The 18,354-nt window shown below is 36.3% G+C and overlaps 1 protein-coding gene across 11 annotated transcripts in view; it reads right to left on the bottom strand.

Moving 5' to 3' along the window:
* Window positions 1-806: 806 nt before the first annotated feature.
* KDM6A (lysine demethylase 6A) overlaps window positions 807-18,354 on the bottom strand; it is a 151,590-nt gene continuing 134,042 nt past the window's right edge. For 2 of the 11 annotated variants that reach the window (XM_054056926.1, XM_054056933.1), the window contains 10 exons: window positions 18,145-18,209; window positions 17,977-18,051; window positions 15,985-16,133; window positions 14,869-14,983; window positions 12,655-12,842; window positions 11,274-11,415; window positions 6,701-6,827; window positions 5,637-5,807; window positions 5,299-5,377; window positions 808-3,315 (listed from right to left, as the gene is read on the bottom strand). In XM_054056926.1, coding sequence (XP_053912901.1) covers window positions 5,321-5,377; window positions 5,637-5,807; window positions 6,701-6,827; window positions 11,274-11,415; window positions 12,655-12,842; window positions 14,869-14,983; window positions 15,985-16,133; window positions 17,977-18,051; window positions 18,145-18,209 — 1,089 coding nt within the window. In that variant the 3' untranslated portion in view covers window positions 808-3,315; window positions 5,299-5,320. The other 9 variants (XM_054056927.1, XM_054056934.1, XM_054056925.1 and 6 more) reach the window with 7 other exon arrangements.

Below are 18,354 nucleotides of genomic sequence, written 5' to 3'. Positions count from 1 at the left end.
TTCTAGTGATCTTTCTTTAAATACTTCTTAATTAGATACGTACCAACATCACTACTTCTAAAATATAACCACTGGTAGGACTTCACCTTTCAAAAAAGCAGATACTGCTCCCAAGTTAGGCACGTGAAGGAAAGCTTAAAAAGCAAATACTCCATTGAATGTATTTACAGAAGAACTTAAAAGTCTACTACTCCTTCTTCTCCCCAAGAGGTATCTCTTTGTTCTCAAACTCCTCCAGGACAGTTCTCAGATCCACAGCTCCATGCTGCTATTAGTTTTTAATTCCCACTTAGTTTTAATTCAATTTCTTGCTATTTTTTTTTTTAAATTTTTAAACACCCATTAGTATTGTCCCTTAATAATAGGTTTTTTTTCTATTATAGTTTGTACTTTTAAAAAATTCTTGAAGCAAAAGCCACGTCTTCAGCGATTTTTTACACTTCAATCTTTAATTTGCCTGCTACTATAATTTGTAGCCACAAGCAAATCTGAATCACTTGCAGTATCGCTCTGCTCTGGAACTGAAGTTTTCCAAAACCAAGGCTCCTTGGAAACGGAGTTAGTGCCCATCATTCAGGTCAGGATTCCCACTTCCCCCTGCCCGGCCCAATTGCTAAAGCTTGGAGATACCCTGAGATTACAAACGTTCCTCTTGCATCATGCGCTTTACTATTTAAGAAGCTGAAGTGCTTCTTAATAACTACAACTGATAAAACATTGTGCTTTTTTAATAAAATGAAACAAAAGCATTCTAAGTCACAGCATCTTATAGATCAAAACCGCCCAGCGGTTAGGAGCAAAGGGTAACTATGAAGTATGAAAACTGCGAATTCCTAAAGCCCTGGAGCAATTCAAATGCATGACAAAACTTTCAAGCAGAGTGAGAAAAACTACCTGATCCTTTGCTGATCCGGCCTACTTGTTCACTGGTGAAATAGAAATTTTCTTCTTTGGTAACGGAATATCCTCTTTTGCAAAGGGGAGGAAACATACAAAGCCCTTTTGATTAGCACACAGCAGCTCTTTCCCTAGTTAGAAATATTCTTGTACAGCACTGAGAAACGAGGACTTTTTGTTTACCATTAGTTGAGGTAAGTTATCTTGCTTTTATTTGGGTTTAAGACTACTGTAAAGGAGTAGCTTTTCAGTTGCAGCATGGTTTGTCATGATTACAATATTTATGACTGCATAAAATACATAAGTATAAAATTATGATTTGTAGAGTTTGTTATGAAGAGCTGAGACATCTTTACAGAACTGGCTTCCTAACTGCTAGTTGATAATTTTGCTGGCAAGTGCATTTGTTATACTTTTCTTTAACCTCTATACCCTTTTGTCCAACTGTTGTAAGAACTAGCAAGAAAAGTAATTAATAACTATGGTTAAACTGTCGCAATAGCATTAGACAAGCTGTACTGATTCTTCATTAAAACACCCTTCATTTGAAGCTACAAACGTAAGAGGCGATTCTTTTTGTTCAAAAGAAACTATTAGCATGCTCTCTGCCTGTAACACTTCACATTGATTACAAAAGATTTAACAATGCAATCACTAACATACCCCACTAATAAGAAATTATGAGAAACTGTTGGATGCAGAACCTTCTGCATCAGTCAACTCTGATCGATAAGAAAGCTATCAATTTTGAAATTTAGATTTAATGCATTTTCAAGAAGCTAATGAGAAAGGAGCGATTTAAAATAAATACCATCATTAAAACTGCAAACTGTTACAATGATATATTATAAACTTGTCCTAAATAAACCTAGTGCTTCAAAAATTTACCAGTGAATTCGTATTACAAAATATGTGAAAATACAATAGAATACCACAAAACAACATCTTTTTTTCTGGGTCAACAATGACGCCAAGGTGATTCAGTCGTAACTTTTTAAATGGTTAATAGAACACATTGTAATATATAGGTTGCAATTTGGTTGATATCTAGAGAATATCCCCAACCCGAGCTCAAATTCACCTTTTTCATTACTCCTCTAAAACCAGCGCCAAACTTCCTGTCAAAGCCGGTATTTTCTCAAAAAGCTTTAAAGTTTAGCCGTTACTTATTTTCTATGACTACATTTTGGCAGCAACTATTTATTGGTCTGTTATTGCAAAAAGTGCAATTTAACAATAAACCAGTCTGAAGGTCATTTTATGTCTTGAGGATACATACCATATATTTCTTTAAAAATAATCATACCTTTGTAAGCAATACTTTACAGTAGACACCTCAAATCTACCATAGATGTAAAACTTAAAACGAGAAAAATTTAGTCTCTAAATCTTTATACACATATTTATATTCAAGTTTCTATATATATTATATATATACACAAGCACAAGAGTATATATAAAATATATATAATCAGATTCAAAAAGGAACAAAAACTGGGCACTGTACATAAAATCTTTTTAAAACTCAAACAATAGAAAAACTTTAAACATTAAACAATTTTAATAAAAGTTTCTGTACAATGCTAAGCAGTTTTATTTACATATAGAAAATGTAATAGGAGTAGTGTTTGAAATTACAGAACTCCTTAAAATTTCAATGGCAGGTAATCTGGAAAAAATAACAGCATTCCATTCACAAATATTTTCAAGCAATAAATATGTATTTATAAATAGTGTAAATTTACATCAAGATTAGAAACAAAAATCACAAATCTGAAGTTTATTCCTTAGTCTATGTGCAACCCATTTATCTTTGTGACTTGGCTGTTAATTGTTTTAAATTTTATTTAGGAACCAAAAGTGTAACCGTCATGGTTTCAAAACAAGACAGAAAAACATAAAAGCAGTAAAAAATTTATATCACCTAACTCTTCACATTAAAAAAAAAAAAAAAGTTGCCCAAAGAAAGACTTAAAATTTCTAACTACCTTACAAAGAAATGACCAGCTAAGCTAGTACTTTTTCCAAGGGAAATTCTGAAGGGGAAAAATGGATGAAACCAACTCATCAGCCCAGAAACAGAGAAATACAAAAGAGGTGGTCTTCAAGTCAGTAGTCTGTATAATGTTGCCAGTTTTGTCAGATATATACAAAACATGGAATTTTTTTTTTTGAAGTACAGCTGGATGAGCTTTATTTTGTTTTGAGTTCTGGAGTAGGAGGCAGTGCTCTCTCCTGTCCAGTTGCTTGACACTCCGCACTTGGAAGGTTGCATAGACACAGCTTTCAGCCAGCAGCCTTACGAGATAGCTACAAAAATCAGTGGTGCAGAACTGGGTCACTTCCTGAATATCAGAAAAGTTTTCATTTAATGTCCATGAAAAAATGTCAAGATGAGGAGGATGGCAATGGAGGAGCCTGAAAAAGAAAACATTAAATTACCTTTTCTACAAGTGTGTAAAACTCAATTGTTTAACCAAGACCTGCACAAATGGTAACTGTGAGAGTTTAAAAGTCACACACACACTACTGTTTCTACAGTTAAGGACTTTTTTCAAGTGGATAGTGGCATTGTTTTCCAACTTACTCAAATACAATGTGTATTTTATGACTATTCTACATTTGGATTTTGCCCGTACTGCAGGCTGGAGTACACTGTGCAGATGTCTGTGTTAATATTGTGAGTGCTGCCAAAACAAGTCCCGTTGTGGCAGCAAAGAGCTCCATGTGGGATTAATGTAGATATATCTTCATATACTCTAGAACAGGGATTCTCAACCTGTTTACCAGTGAGGGGTGATTGTCTATCTGTGGCTCTCCAAATGCCTTGCAGGCTTCAGTTTTTTGGCCCTCTACCTAAGCAATAACATAACTGAAGTTAGGGTATGTGTGGAAAGGGTATCAGACTCTCTGACATGGGAATAAAGTTGTTGGTTTGGTCTTTTTGTTTGTTTGGTGGTTTTTTTCTAATCCTAGAAGACAAAACCAGAGTGCCTCAAGAGTGAAGTAAGCTAGGTGTCTTGTTCCTGCCTGCTTTCAGGAGTCACGGTCTAGAAGATACCTAGCTCTTCCCCAACACTTCACTTGGTGACATTACCAGCAAAATACTGAATCTCCGATGGTATTCCCATCTCATCAGTCCTGTCATCATGTGGAATCCCTTAAAGAAGCAGCTCATAGTCTTTAAGGAACTTTCAATCATAACATAGTACCCACCTATGAAACACTAACACTAGCTGATCCCCATGCTTGTTCCCGATATTTCATCCCAAACACAGAGCCTACAGCGCCTCTGGCATCTGAGATGATCTTTGTCCTGTGAGTTTCAACAAGCCTCAACTCTTTACCTAGATCTGAGAGATGTCACTTCTAGGCTATGACACTTCTCAATTGAGACTGTATTCCCTTTAAAGAAATGAACATGCATACCTGTTTCACAAGAGAACAATTACTAATGCCCTTTAGGGCTGCAGGTAAAGGCTTTTGTGGGGGAGGGAGCCACTTGCAGGTTGAGAACCCTTGTTCTAGGGATAATATAATCACTGTTACCTAAATAACATTACAAACACAGACAAAATGTCCCCCCTTCCCCCTTCTCTTCCATACAGAAGTGCTCTTGCCCATTTCCATTCAAACAGATAACGTATCTGAGAACAGGTATTTATTTACATTCTTTTCTATAACAGATCATCACTTCGAAATTGCAGTTATTTCACAAACTATAACAACAATGGGCTTCTAGAAGTATAAACTGACATTCAACCAGCTCAGACTCTGTAGGACCAATGAAGAGAATTAAATTTAGAAGACATGGTCCTACACTCTCAGCAGCCTTTACTGCTGAACCTTGAGACCTTAGCTCCAAAGGTGACAACCTCTCACGCTAGCAGTACATGAAATAATTGTCTAAACACACATTTTCTGCAGCACCTGGAAATGAATCAAAAAGCACAGCCCTTTCTGGGCTGTTGTGTTTAATTCAACATGGAATTCTCGTAACGCTTTGTCCAACATTTGTCTCCTTTGACAGAAAGGCAAGACTTATAAATAAATCCAGCATCGCTTTCATTGTGATTGCAAACAAGCCATCTTTGCCTGAAACAATGAAATCTGGGTGAAATGTTAGGACAGTTGCGCTGACACAGTTCAAAGCAGGAGGCTGCCATATATAGCACAAAGCTATAATGGCAAAGAGGCTTTTTGCTTTAAATTGAAATGCAAAGGAGGCCCCCAAGCCAAGAGACAGAACTATTTGAGAGCATCCACTTGCTAAGCAGAAGGACAGTGCTGATTTGGGAGGGGATGGGTGGGGAAGGGGAAGGAAGGAGTCTGAGTGCATAGGATGCTCTGCTGCTATACTGACTTCATACCACAACCAATGTATTAGAGATGCTCTTGAACCTGGTGCTAGTTTCTCCAAGCTTCACTGTCCTGATTCTTCCCATCTCCATCTGATCCAGTTATGGTCTTCAGGTGATCTCTATTGGATTTTTAAAGCCACAACTTTATGAATTGTAACATCATACTTTCCTGAAAACTCAGTGGTTATGTTCTGCAGTAAATTATTCTATTATTTCACATAATTCTGACTCTTCAGCCTTTTGTTCTGCAAATATCACATACAACCCATACCTCCATTTGAATCAAAGTCCACAGTACTCATACAACGGAGTACTAAGACAGTCTACAACTGCTTTACAAATAATGTATTTATGCACCCACTTATTAATTTGACTTACTAATGTAAATTGATCATAGACTTGCATCAAGTCCTCCATTTTGTACTGTTCTAGCACCACAAAGTTTTCCAGGTTCGTGCTTATCTTTCGTGCACAGTCTTGGCAATGTACAACATAGGTCTTTCGAGAATTGCTCTCATTAGTGACAAAAAGCAGATCAAAGACTTCCACCTATTAGACAGGAAACAGAATGCCAACTGTTACAATTTCATTTTTTACAAGTGAAACCATGAAAACTGTATTTTCTTTAAGACTTACACCCTTATCCCATGCATGCAAAGAGAAAATTGTATTTGTTCAGTGAAAATCTACACTCCTAAGGCTCAGGCAGAGAAATGAAATATTGTAAAACCACTAATATTACGTTTAAGATGTCTGCATGAACAGTGCTATGGGAAAGCTTTTCATCAATACTGACAAAGCAGGATTCATACTCTGAATAGGGGTTACTCACTAAGGCGGAGATGTAGACCAATTACACCTAATTTTCCATTTTTAAATTTGTCTGCAAAAGAAATCCACAATTTACTCCCTTACTACCCGGTCACATGCTCATGTTGCCCAAAAGGCTCAGTCAAAAGGTAACTAGAAACTGATTTTCAAGGGGTAGGAATTTTTTTTCTTTAAAGCTTCATGAAAACTATTATGCAACACTATAAAGGAACTACAAACAGAAAAGAGAATAAAAAGCTTCAGCAACAAGGTACATCCTCCTTTGAAGAAAATGTACTTAGAATTCTCTTTTTTGCGGCTGTTTTAGACTTCTGAAATGAAGACAGATGCACCTTTAAAATGAAGCTCAGCAGATCAAATTATATGCAGGAAGGGATAACAACTTTTCATAATAACTGAGAATTGAAAATTGGCCTAGTGAACAACAACACTGTAGAAGTACTGTGGAAGAGACTGCAGCAAAATACAGCCTATGTCTAGAAAAACAGCTTGATAAGCTCTCTGAAGATGCTGCAACTTAAAAGCAAAACTAAAATAGCAACAACAACAAAAGACGGGAGAGAACTTACATAAATGTTATAGTAGTGCACAAACAACACATTTTTACTGACCTCACAAATGCTACAGTAATGAGCTGGCTCGTCCTTTGCTCGCCCATGCCAGACAATCTCTTTTCCTGCAGCAATTAGAGCTTCCCTCAGTGTCTGACACTGTTTGAGAGTTCTTAACAGGCAGTACCTGCAACCAAAATCAGTGGTACATTCAGTTCGATATTCAACTTTATAGCAAGATTCAAGTAGGCTTAAACTTCTTCCAAGACCCTGCAGCCGGAGGTTCCTTTTCCTCTGTGATTTCAGAAATAGCTGGCTAATAAGAATCACTGGATCCCATGACCTGGGTAGGAGTAATACCACATGCTTATGGACCTCTGTGTAGAATGGCTCCATTTCAGTACTCACCCTTTCCTGCAAACAGACTGTATCTTTCATTCTTGACTGGAACACATGAATAGTCTTTTAAGCACAACAAACCAATGTGTTTTCAAAAGCAATTAATGTACTCGAATTTATCAGCAACAAGTAATTCTGAAATGCCAAATTAAAAATTATTTTTTACTTTTTGTGTAAATGACTATAGCCTATCCAGAGAACTGTTTTAACTAACATGCTAAAATCCCTTTAAAGTATCTTCTTGTGTGTAAAAGGAAAAAGAATAGACAGGCTGGTATTGGAAAAGGAAGTCCCTTCATAGGAAAAAAAAATTAACACTGGAAAAAAGTTAACATTTATTTTATGAAGAAAAAACCCTCATCATCAAATAACAAATTAAAATCAACAATCCTCTGCCATACTTCAGCAAAAGATAAAAAAATAATTTTATCTTCACTATTTTATATAGTTCCCTTCTGTACCAGAAAATCTAACTTGTTTTCTAGCATTGTATGAGCTAGAAATATTCCCTAAAAAAAAAGTTGGCAAAATAGGTCATCAGATTTCTAAATTGCAATGTTATTAACAATAATTTTTAGCTCTCAGCTACCCTATTTATTTGAGCTGCAGTCTCTTCAGTCTTTAATTTTCTCCTCCACAGGGTGGTTACATTACACGCTCATTATATGCACATAGAAGACTGAAAAAATGTAAAGGGAAAAACAGACACTGGACAGAAAAAGTGCTCAAGAGTTCTATCAAAATGTCTTCAACTTGATCCTTCTCCCATTGTAAAGCCTTGGACATGGAATATGTAACTTCTATGGTTGGGGTTTTTTTCCCCCTGCTTCTTTTACGTATTTCCAAGTAGTTAACAGAATCTTAGGCTTACTTTGAGATACTCTCTCTGGATGTCTTATACTGAGACTGCTCATTTTCACTAAAAACAAGTCAACGGCTTCATTAATACCTTCAATGGAAACCTGAAAGCATGTTTCTATGTTAAACATGGTATTTTTGCATATCAAATTTCAAGAAAACTAAATAATTCATTTAGCTGTAACTCCTTCAACACTTTTGAAGTTTGACATTAGCAGGACTTATGATGCTAAGGCCAACCATACGATAAATCATGTACTAATTCACTTCAGTGTTAGGCTAATGTGCTTCTGGTAAGTTCAGTAACTTTGTCATAGCACTCTTTTTGTAATATAGCCCAATTTCAAATCAACTTAAAAGCTACCATTCTTCTTTTCTCTTCTGTTGCTACCCAGGAAAGTCTTTGGGTATGACAAAGAACAACTGGAAGCATCCCTGCACACTTGCCACAACTGTTCTCCACTCCTGACTAACAAAGTTTTCAAAGTGTTATTTTCAAACAGTTTTCTAGTGTTGAAGCTACGAAAAAGAACTGCCCAAAATGCAGCCTAAACGACACCACTGAAAACATTTGCCAAATTTGCAACCAGAGCTGAAAACAATAGCTAGAAGATGCATTCCCCCTCCTTTGATAAAATTCAGATCCTAGCAATGGTTCTTGAAAATGTAAACTAACTCTTTCATGCTGGAAAAGAGCGGGAGAAAGCATAAAAACAACCACTTCAAAAATGTACCACAATTTCCTAAATTATGGAAAGCCTAAAGAAAGCCAAAAAGGTCTCTAGCAGAGTCACAATGTGTAAGTGAAAAGGTGTCCGCTTTTAGTATTGTAGGTCTGCTTTTATTCTTGTGACAATTCAGTTAAAAGAAAATCTGGAACATGTCCCCCCCCTCAAATTCTTTACAGGTATGGCATAAAGAACATGAGTAAATCAAGTCTAGTTAAATATTTAAGAGAAGACAGACAGAAACCACGCTATTTTTTTCTAGAAGGGCAGCAAGAAACCAGTTTCAATAATTAGATATCCAGTAAATCTTTTCAAAGTGTGGAGACCATCTCAACGGCAACACCAAACTGACCTCTTTGTACCTACCTTTCTGTAATATACTTTCTCCACTGATACTAAAGTGTATTTTATCTGGCTTACCTATGATTTTGTGCAAAATAATTTCTTCCATGTCACATTCTTTTAAGTTTCTCAAACTATTTTTGTAAAAGAACTCAGTATTTCAGTTACTTTGGAATTAATTTTTAAGCCTTTATTACTATGTTCTCACTACCTCTAAAATTCTTCCTTGGCTGCATTTGTAAAATTCCTTGTAGCTTCCATTTAGAGCTTTGCCATTCATTTTTCTTTTCTTGAGCGTTGCACTCCCTCAGTCAAGTTCTAAATCATTTTGTCTGCCTGTGTTCTTGCTCACAATTCTATTGTTAATACCAAATCTTTAAAAAGCATCTTGTAAGAAAGTTTCAGTATTTGCTTTGTCTTTTATCTAGCAAAACAGCAGCGAGTTGCACATTAACCAAAAATATAAGGAGGTTTCAGATTTCTTCCAAAAATCAAAGTTTCCTTCCATTACTTTTTTCCCTACTGCTATTCCACTTCTTTTCATCATTCACCACATTCCCAATACTTATACATATGCCTAAATTCTAGTCTCTGTGGTGGTTGCTCTCACACAATCCAGTAATACTTATTTGTGTTTATCTTTCAAACTGAAAGTACTGATTTTATCAAAGTTCAAACTGATTTTATCATTTTTTAAGAGCTATTCTTTTGTACTATTCTGATACCTAAGGAGCCCCAGAGACAGAAGTCAAACTACCTAAACACTTAGGTGCCTTTGATGTGCAATTCTAGACAGATCTGCATTTTAGCAAAGATGACAACCGTGTAACTAAGAGTTTTTTCTTTCCTCTATGACAAACAAAAAATCAGCTCTTCAGGATGAAATTCAACCATGTGTATCAAAAATCACTACTTCTCAAGTGTGATTTGGATAGGTTGGTTTGGGGTTTTTTTTAACTTTTTTGCCTCCTGTCTCCCACAGTGTGCTTTTCCCTCTATTTCTAACTATTCAATTTCACCTCTCCCCTTTGCAACAGCTGGCATCCTGATTATGAGCCCTAATAGCTTAATTGAAGGGGCAGGACTGCCAAGCCTTCAGAAAAGGTTTTCTTTACCCTAGATATTACTTACTAGATTTTAAGAAAGTATTCACACACAAAACCTAACTTTACAGTGACTGCAAATCCCCTGTCCTCAGCTTCCAACATTCTTTATCCTTACGCAGCTACCATTTCATCAATTCCACCATTCCACAACTGATGTTAATGTAAATTAACTTCTTACTCTGAAAAGGTGTCTTATTACTCAGGTGTCTGCTGGGGGGGGGGGTGTGGTGGAAAAAATGAAATTTATTTTTTACCTTTTTTTTTTTTTTTTTTGCAAGATAACCCACTTATTTTTTAAAGGTCCATTTTAAGGCAAATTATAAAAGCATTCAATGTTTGTGGATCCAGTATGCTAACAAGACTAAGAGTGCTCAAGCTAGAAGCAGCTTTGGTAGGCTTAAGGTAAAAAAAGAGTGCTGCTACCAGAGTTTTCTCATGGTGAGTAGTGTGCTTTGGAAGTCATTCTCCCACTTTCTTTAGGACAAATCTATGATAAATGCTGAAATCTACATTCATTCCTCAACCTAGGTATCACAGTGCTGCAACAGGATTTGTATTTGCTTGAAGTTGTACTCTTAAAAATTACTAAATATGCTCTGAGCCTGGAATATTCCTGCATTTTGGAATATGCACGTGAGAAATGTCACTGAACTCAATTACCATTTTACACATCAATCAATTAATTCACTGTTCGGAAGAACGAGCACAGGGAAGGAAGTCTTCGAATTCCTACCTGCCCTTCTCTAAAACATGTACACTAGATGTCGAAATGGCAGAGTACGAGCACTAACTAGCGGTTCTAGAAACGTCAGAGTAAGTTTAACCTTGCTGTATAAATGACTAAACATTCCAATTCTAATATTTGGGTTGATGACCCGATTTTATTATTTCTTGTGGGTTGTCCTCTGAATTGCTTTTGTCATCTGAGTCAACTGCTTCTGAGAACTGCTGTACTAAGTCTATGACATATTTAACAAAAAAGTAAGTTAGATCATTCTAAAGCTACACCACAATATCAAAGACAATGTAATACAATTAATGACATCTATAAATGGATTATTTGAAAAACACAATATAAAATAATTTTGGCTTAATTCTCAGGAATGGAAGACTCATACAAAGGATTACTTTTAAATCAAATACTGTTTTTTGCTTGAAGAGGAAATGGGTATAGTAAATGTTCAAATATGTAAAACTTACTTTATCATTTCAAAAAGCTTTGGATCCGAGACCTTGATATTTCGAGCCATATTCCATGAAAGATGAACCATAGGTACTATGGACTTCACGCTCTGCAGTTTATTCCACTCGTACCGTTCCACTGCCAACTTATATTGACAGGCTATTCAAAACCAAAATTACAGAAGCAATTAGAAATAAGTATCAACTGGAGCCAAAATAATTTGATTATAATAAAAATTTCTACCTTTGAGGGCTAGATTAAATTTCGCTCACAATAATCCATTCATTCAAACTACATTTAAGGTCTATAAAATTTATTTTAAAATATCTATTCATGCTACTAGAAGAACACACAATACAACAGCAGCAGCAAATGCCTGTGAAAATACATTACTGACAAGTGTTTGATTTCCAAGGTGAAAAGAGTAATATCTCAAAAGGGTTACTAAAAAAAATTCAAATATTTAAGATCTAAAAATAAAATATCTAAATCTGAGATGTCTGCATCTCACACTGTTCGCTCTTTATCATCATTTTACAGTGCTATGGTATACAACTTGTCCGGAAAGGGAAGACAGCACCTTGAGAGATTTGTAGCAATGAGTACCAGACTTTTTCATTAAGCAGCCTACTCACACTGCCCCTTTAGTAAAATATGTTTTATAAAGTTTACTGCAACTGAACACATGAGCTCTGTATCAGTCAGTCATAATATCCTAGAGATATACTATCTGTTGCACTAAAATTAAATTAAAACACACCTTAAACTGTTCAAGAAAAGTACAGGTTCTTTTGGAATATATTCTCTTCAACTGCTTGACAGAATCTCATTTTAGCTCTGAAAATCCCTTCCATTCTCCCATCTAAAAACCTTCCAAGACAATGGTTCAAAACTAAAGACTTCTAGAGCATTAGGCCTCAAAAACTTAATGTTGCTTAACGATCAAAATTTTATAACTGTTCGCATATCCTGATGCTTTCACTGAAGAGCAATTAGGCATCTGTTGTTCTGAAAAAGTTAGATTGGACAAGTCCTTATGTACAAGCTATGGTGCAGTCTGCTGGGTAGAACAAATTTTGGGAAAGAAAGTTAAGAAATGCCCTAGAAGACAGTGTGTATGAATTCATCTGAACATTTTATTCTGCTAGCGTTTGTTATACAACCATAATTTCTATAATCCATTAAATTAACAAGTGCAAAGACTGCATTCTTGCTGCTTTCTCTTCCTCTTACCAATGGAATTATTTAAAGCTTCAACACAATGGTTTAAAATGCAGTATGTTCATGTTTTTAATGTTGTGAAGCATGGCAAATCAGTAAGAAATTGCACGTTCTGCAGCAAATGTTGTATAACATGACCTAATTACATAGTTGAGCACTGGCACTATTCAGCCATACCTGTAAGAGGGCCAACATTCCAGGCAATGTTGTTGCACCAACCAATAGCCTGAACCCAATGAACAGTGCCAGCATTTATCCACACCAAATCCCCTGGTCTTTGAATAAATCTATAAACTGGGACATTGGCTTCATACAAATCTTCCAAGTTTGGCCACCAAGATCCCATTAGGAAATTCATATTATTCCTGAAAGAAGAAGAGAAATGAAGTCTTCAGCATTTATCAGCAGGCATATTAGTGGTTGATACTTCAATGAAATTAGCTGCAAAAACCGATCACCATGACAAATTCTTTCTGCGACTAATCAGTGACCCAGGAGGACTAGTTAAAAGGAAACTTTCGTCCATAAAATTCCTGATCCTAATTCCACATTTCACATTCTGCAATACATTAAAACACTCAACCATCTGGCTACCCACGTCAAGTCAGTTTATGGCTTCCAGTTATGTTTTATTTTCCTTTAAGTTTCCTTTAAGTATTTTATTAACACTGAGACAGAGAAATCCTTGGTCAGATCTAAACTGACACTAGTGCCAAATGCTGCTTTATTAACCAGTAATTGATTCTATACACAGACCATACCAATGGTCTTAAGAACGATTTCTGTTTTGAACAATTCCAACCATGTATTCATACTGTCTGTGCATGCAAGCCTGTCCACACAACAACCAACCTGTTGGCACCATCTCAACTGTGATCCACAGGGCTATGCTATATCCAGCCAAGAAATCTTGACCCTCCTGAGAAGCATGAAAAAACCACCTTCACATGGATTTCCTAAGCATGAGGTCTTCCACTATGGTTATCCAAAATACATACTTCTCGCCCATTCTTACCCAATTTTATACTGGTTTTATACTATACCATGACAGAGTATTTGCAACTCAAAATTTTCAAAGCCAATTCAGTGCCTGACAATGGTACTCCAGACATTTTATTGGGTTTCCAAGATCCTTTTCTGTCACACGCAAGAGGGCAGAGCCATGGGGATAAAAGGCATGTCACCATCAGAGACACTGCAACTGAACCAGTGGAATTACAATTTTTGAGATGGCTAATCTTTGTAAAGGTGGATGAAATAAGAACAGCTGTCAGCAGATAGGCAGAAAACGAAGAGTACCAAGACACTGAGATGAATTTACAGAGCTCTGGGAAAGTTCTGAAGAAAAGTCAAGAGCTTAAGTCCAGTTTAACTGGGCAAGATAAGAACAAAAATTCTCCTGTAAGATCAGCTTCACAGGACACAATTGCTGTTCATCCTCTCTTTCTCTGTGTGTGTGTGTGTTTGTGTGCTGTCTGTTTTTAAAGCATCCTCTAACATAAGGCACTATGTACAACCCCCTATCTTAGAGCTGAACTTTTCCCCAGCAGTCAGTGCACCTCAACTTTTCCAACAAGCTACAAACACGTAACTGTATGCAAAGCATGCCATGACACCTCCTGGGGTCTGAGTAAACTAAGCTCTCCCTCTAGATGCTGCAAGAAACCACGCCAAAATACCGACAACTCGGTACTTGCTTGTGTACAACACTGCATTAATCGTCACAAAGATTAAAAGCGTACATCATCAGTAAAATTCTTTACTCCACCACTCCTAAAAAACCCAAAACAAAACTCCAACTCCTTCACCTCCAACTTTGTTCCATCATTCCACTGCAATAGCCTGAGAAGCCATTAGAAAAGCATCACCATTTGGTAACAGTAGAGGTCAGCTTTAATAAACATGACAGAATGCCAAGATAAACAGCAAGGGCTACGATGGATTTTCTAATGTGGAAATTTTACTACTAAAAAAACTGGATTGATGCCACATAATACACACTGGTAGTACACAGCCTATGCTTATACTAAACTTCTGATTCCTTGTAATGTAGCATAAATGTGAATCCTCAACCTAGATGAGTATTTACTACTACCAATCTCTTACTTCCTTCATCTCTGCGTTTGAAAAAACAAATAATGGACCTGATGTTAATTTCTGAGAGAAAAACTATCACAGGCAATCCAAGTTTCTATAGACTGTACAAATGTTGTAGCTTGTATAAATTCCAGATTTTGCATTTTGACTTATTTTTAAAAGACTTTTTTTGACTACACTGAAAATACATAAAATAATGTCCTCTTGTAACACCCTCAGTAATTTCCCCGCCTAGGTCTAAGAAAGGCATAGAGAGCTTGATAAAAATAGAGGAAAAAAGCACCCCCAGCTTACTTTTCACAGAAGTCATTCATGACACCCCAATAGCTTTCAGGGACAACAAACCATTCACAGTCGCCTGGGCCAATATTTATATTTACTGAACAGAAGTTGTTATTTTCTTGGTGACCTGAAATTTAGAGAAAAATAAACACACTTTACGTAAGGTTGATCTATCAAAATAACACTACGAAAACGTGAAGTTAAGATGACTAAAAAACTCTGTATCATAGTATAGTTATTTGTACATCTTTTTACATGGCACACACTATTTAGGTTCTTCACAGCATTAAGCAATGCAATTAAAACACCTCTGACAAGAGAATTCTGCTTTTGTTAATTTATGGAAAATGAAAAGCTGGAACTAACAATGCTGCAAATCTGACCAATACTTGGGCAGTTCCCTTTTTGTAGAAATAAATGCTTCAAGATGCTAAAGCTTAGATTTTGTGTTTTATAATAGCTATTGACAGTCCCAGTCAGGAGCAAAACTTCATGACTTAAGGCACTGAATAGACAAGCAGTAAGAAAATCTGTCCCAAAGTGCTTTCAGAACCAATGTAGAAATGTCAGTATTTTATCTTCTTTTGACAGCTGGAAAACTGAGCCATAATCCCTAATGGAATTTTCTGAAGTTGCACTTCAGAAAAAAAAGACCCTGAAATTTAGTCCAGATCTCTCAAGTTTCAGTCCAGTGCCCTAACACGGCGCTGTTCACTATGAAATATTAAGTCCTATCCTCAGACAGTAAAGAAACCTAAAGGTAAAGGTATATTGTTTTCTATGATTGCACAAGACCTGCTTTGGAAGCCTATAAAAACTTCAAAGGTATGTAAAATAAAAATACTGTCCAAGGATATAAACCCATCCTCTTTTTTCCCCCTCTAAGAATCCAGTACTGCATGGAAGAGGTCAGTATGCAAATTACCTAACACTAAATAAATCCAGAGACTTCCACTGTAAGGTAATTTAGTACTTTGTACACACAGAGTTCAGTTAAATAAGAAATTAAAAACTCTGAATACGTAGAGTTTTATCATGCTCTAAGATACAGAAAATCTGCAGTGCCGTTTAATCAACACAACAGCAGTAGAACCTGATTCTTTTTTTTCACACAAAGATCATACTCACCTGGTGTTCTGCTTCCTGGAACCTTCATGTACAACTGCACTGTGTTCATGCCCAGGATGGTATGACCAACATGGCTTAGAAGATTTCCTGCTGATACCACACGTACAAAAGCAGGAAGTTTTGTCAGTTCATGGAGTTGCAACTTCCACCTGCAGCAAAACAGCAAATCAACAAACTGTGAATCCCTAAAACTCTTAGAAGAGTTCGGGAAATATAAACATTTACAATAAATTGTTAGCATAGGAGATAAAAAAAGACAACCTACTTCTGTGTAACTCAGCATCTCTTAAGAGGGAAGTTGGGACGATGCAATACCTTACTTGACAGTTACAGAAATATAAGCAGTTTCATTTAAGAGTGAGCTAAAAGCCAGGGTAACTAGACATACCCCAGCAGTCAGCCAGCGCACTGCTACACTGCCAGAAAATTCTGATTGTGATTTACACCTCAGTGTGTATCTTTTCCAAATGAAAGCAGAGCTGGGCTGTCTTCACACTCCAAGCTAGGCAGACACTGTTATTAACCATGCTTTCAAGAGCCAAACAATATGATGCAACAAGGTACTTCAAGAAGACTGTCTGAACATACCCCAGCCTGTGCACACGATTGCTGTGACCAGGAACGAAGTTAACTACAGGCATGTGCTATGGACCCGAATACTTGCATTAAGAAAACCACAGATCTTCAAACAAAAAACCCCCAGAATTTAAGTGTGGAGATCTGTAATGTCACCCACTGATCTGTGTTACGCTTTGAGTTTTAAAATATTTCCAAATATAAACAGAAATTTGATAGGCTAGTTGAAGAGAAAGATTGCTTTGTAGAAAAAGCAGAGGTTACAGATCAGAAGATCAGGCATCTGACTGGGATCATATAAGAACTATTTCAAGTATCAAAATCCAGTACCCTCTGAGCCTCAGGTTAGTTACACTTAGCTTAATTTAAAGCCTCTCTCCCAATGGCTTGCTCCAAGTGCTAGCTTATTAGCAACAATTTTGTATCTACAGATAGAATTTTGTTAGAAAAAAACAGCATTAATATTCAGAATTTTATAAAAATCTCTAATCACATACATATGTACACACATTGATCTTTCAGTGACTACACCACCAAAGCACTCAGTATCTTAAGTAGGCCTTATTCCCCAGTTTCAAGCATCATAACCTTTTCTTCTGCTCTAATGATTAAAAGAGATCAGAATTTTTGCACTGCAGTTGGTGGGACTAACAGCCTAGATGTCCTGGATCTTTTACAGAAATGTATACTAACTAAAGATTGAACCATATAAATATTAATGAACAAAAAAAATATGCTTCCAGAGTATTTCTAATACTTTCTGATGTTTTCCTCCACTACCTTCATCTGCGCACAGAAAGATATGTAGCCTAAAGTGTACTCAATTTTTTTTTTTTTTTTTGAGATTCTGGCAAAGGTATCACAGCTTATCCACAGGTAAGCATTGCTCTGGTTTTTAGTACATATTTTGAACTTTGTTGCTGTATTGAGAAGCAAGAGCTATGAAAAAGTGGAAGCAGAAAGGATGTCAGCAGGAAAAAAAGGAAACAAAAATAAAGTAACAAAAAAAACCAAACAAAAAAAGAAAAAAAACCTTTAATCTTACAATTTCTGTGCAAAGACTGAAAACTTGATACTGCCAGAAGTAATTAAAGCCGTAAGCAAATTTTAAGCCTCAGAATGAAATGAAGGGAATGTGTTAGGAGGAGGACTGGAAAGAACAGCTTCTGATGGTTGTTAAAAGTTTTATTCTGGAAAAAATAAAGATCCTAGAAAGAAAAGCTTAAGAAATGAATTTAGGGTGATCAGGACTCTTAACAACAGTTAAAAGACCAAAGGTAACACTTTAGTAGCGGAAATGGGGTGCAGAACGGGAATCAAGTTTATCAACAGACTGACTGTTGCCTGAGAAGAACCTGCACAGGTTTTCCAGAAGGAGCCTCATACTGTGAACAGGAGAAATTGTAATCAGCTTACTTTTTGTCATCTGAAAGGTCAATGTTGGTCCCAAACTTGATTGTTTTAAAAGGTCCTCTTCTCCTCCTCCCAGAGCTGCAAAGAGAAAACATAACAAGTGAATTTAATGAGAATGATGTAAAAATCCACATAAAACCAACTACAGATTTACAGTTATACCACACTTACTTATCAGAAGATGTGGATTCATTATCTGAGTGGTCCTTGTGGTGACTCTTCTTCTCATTTTCCTCCTATAAAAAGCAATTGTGGAAATGTTTATAAAGATTAAAGATACATATAATACACAGGTATAAAGCGGTAACATTCACAGACACAAATACACTCGCCTCACGATGCTGATAGAAGCTTTAAAATATTTGCATCTAAGATTTTATG

The sequence above is a fragment of the Cuculus canorus genome, chromosome 1 (assembly GCF_017976375.1).
Source record: "Cuculus canorus isolate bCucCan1 chromosome 1, bCucCan1.pri, whole genome shotgun sequence".
In the NCBI taxonomy this organism is placed as follows: Eukaryota; Metazoa; Chordata; class Aves; order Cuculiformes; family Cuculidae; genus Cuculus; species Cuculus canorus.
The sequence above is the reverse complement of the archived record's forward strand: the minus strand, read 5'-3'. Positions and strand labels throughout refer to the sequence as shown.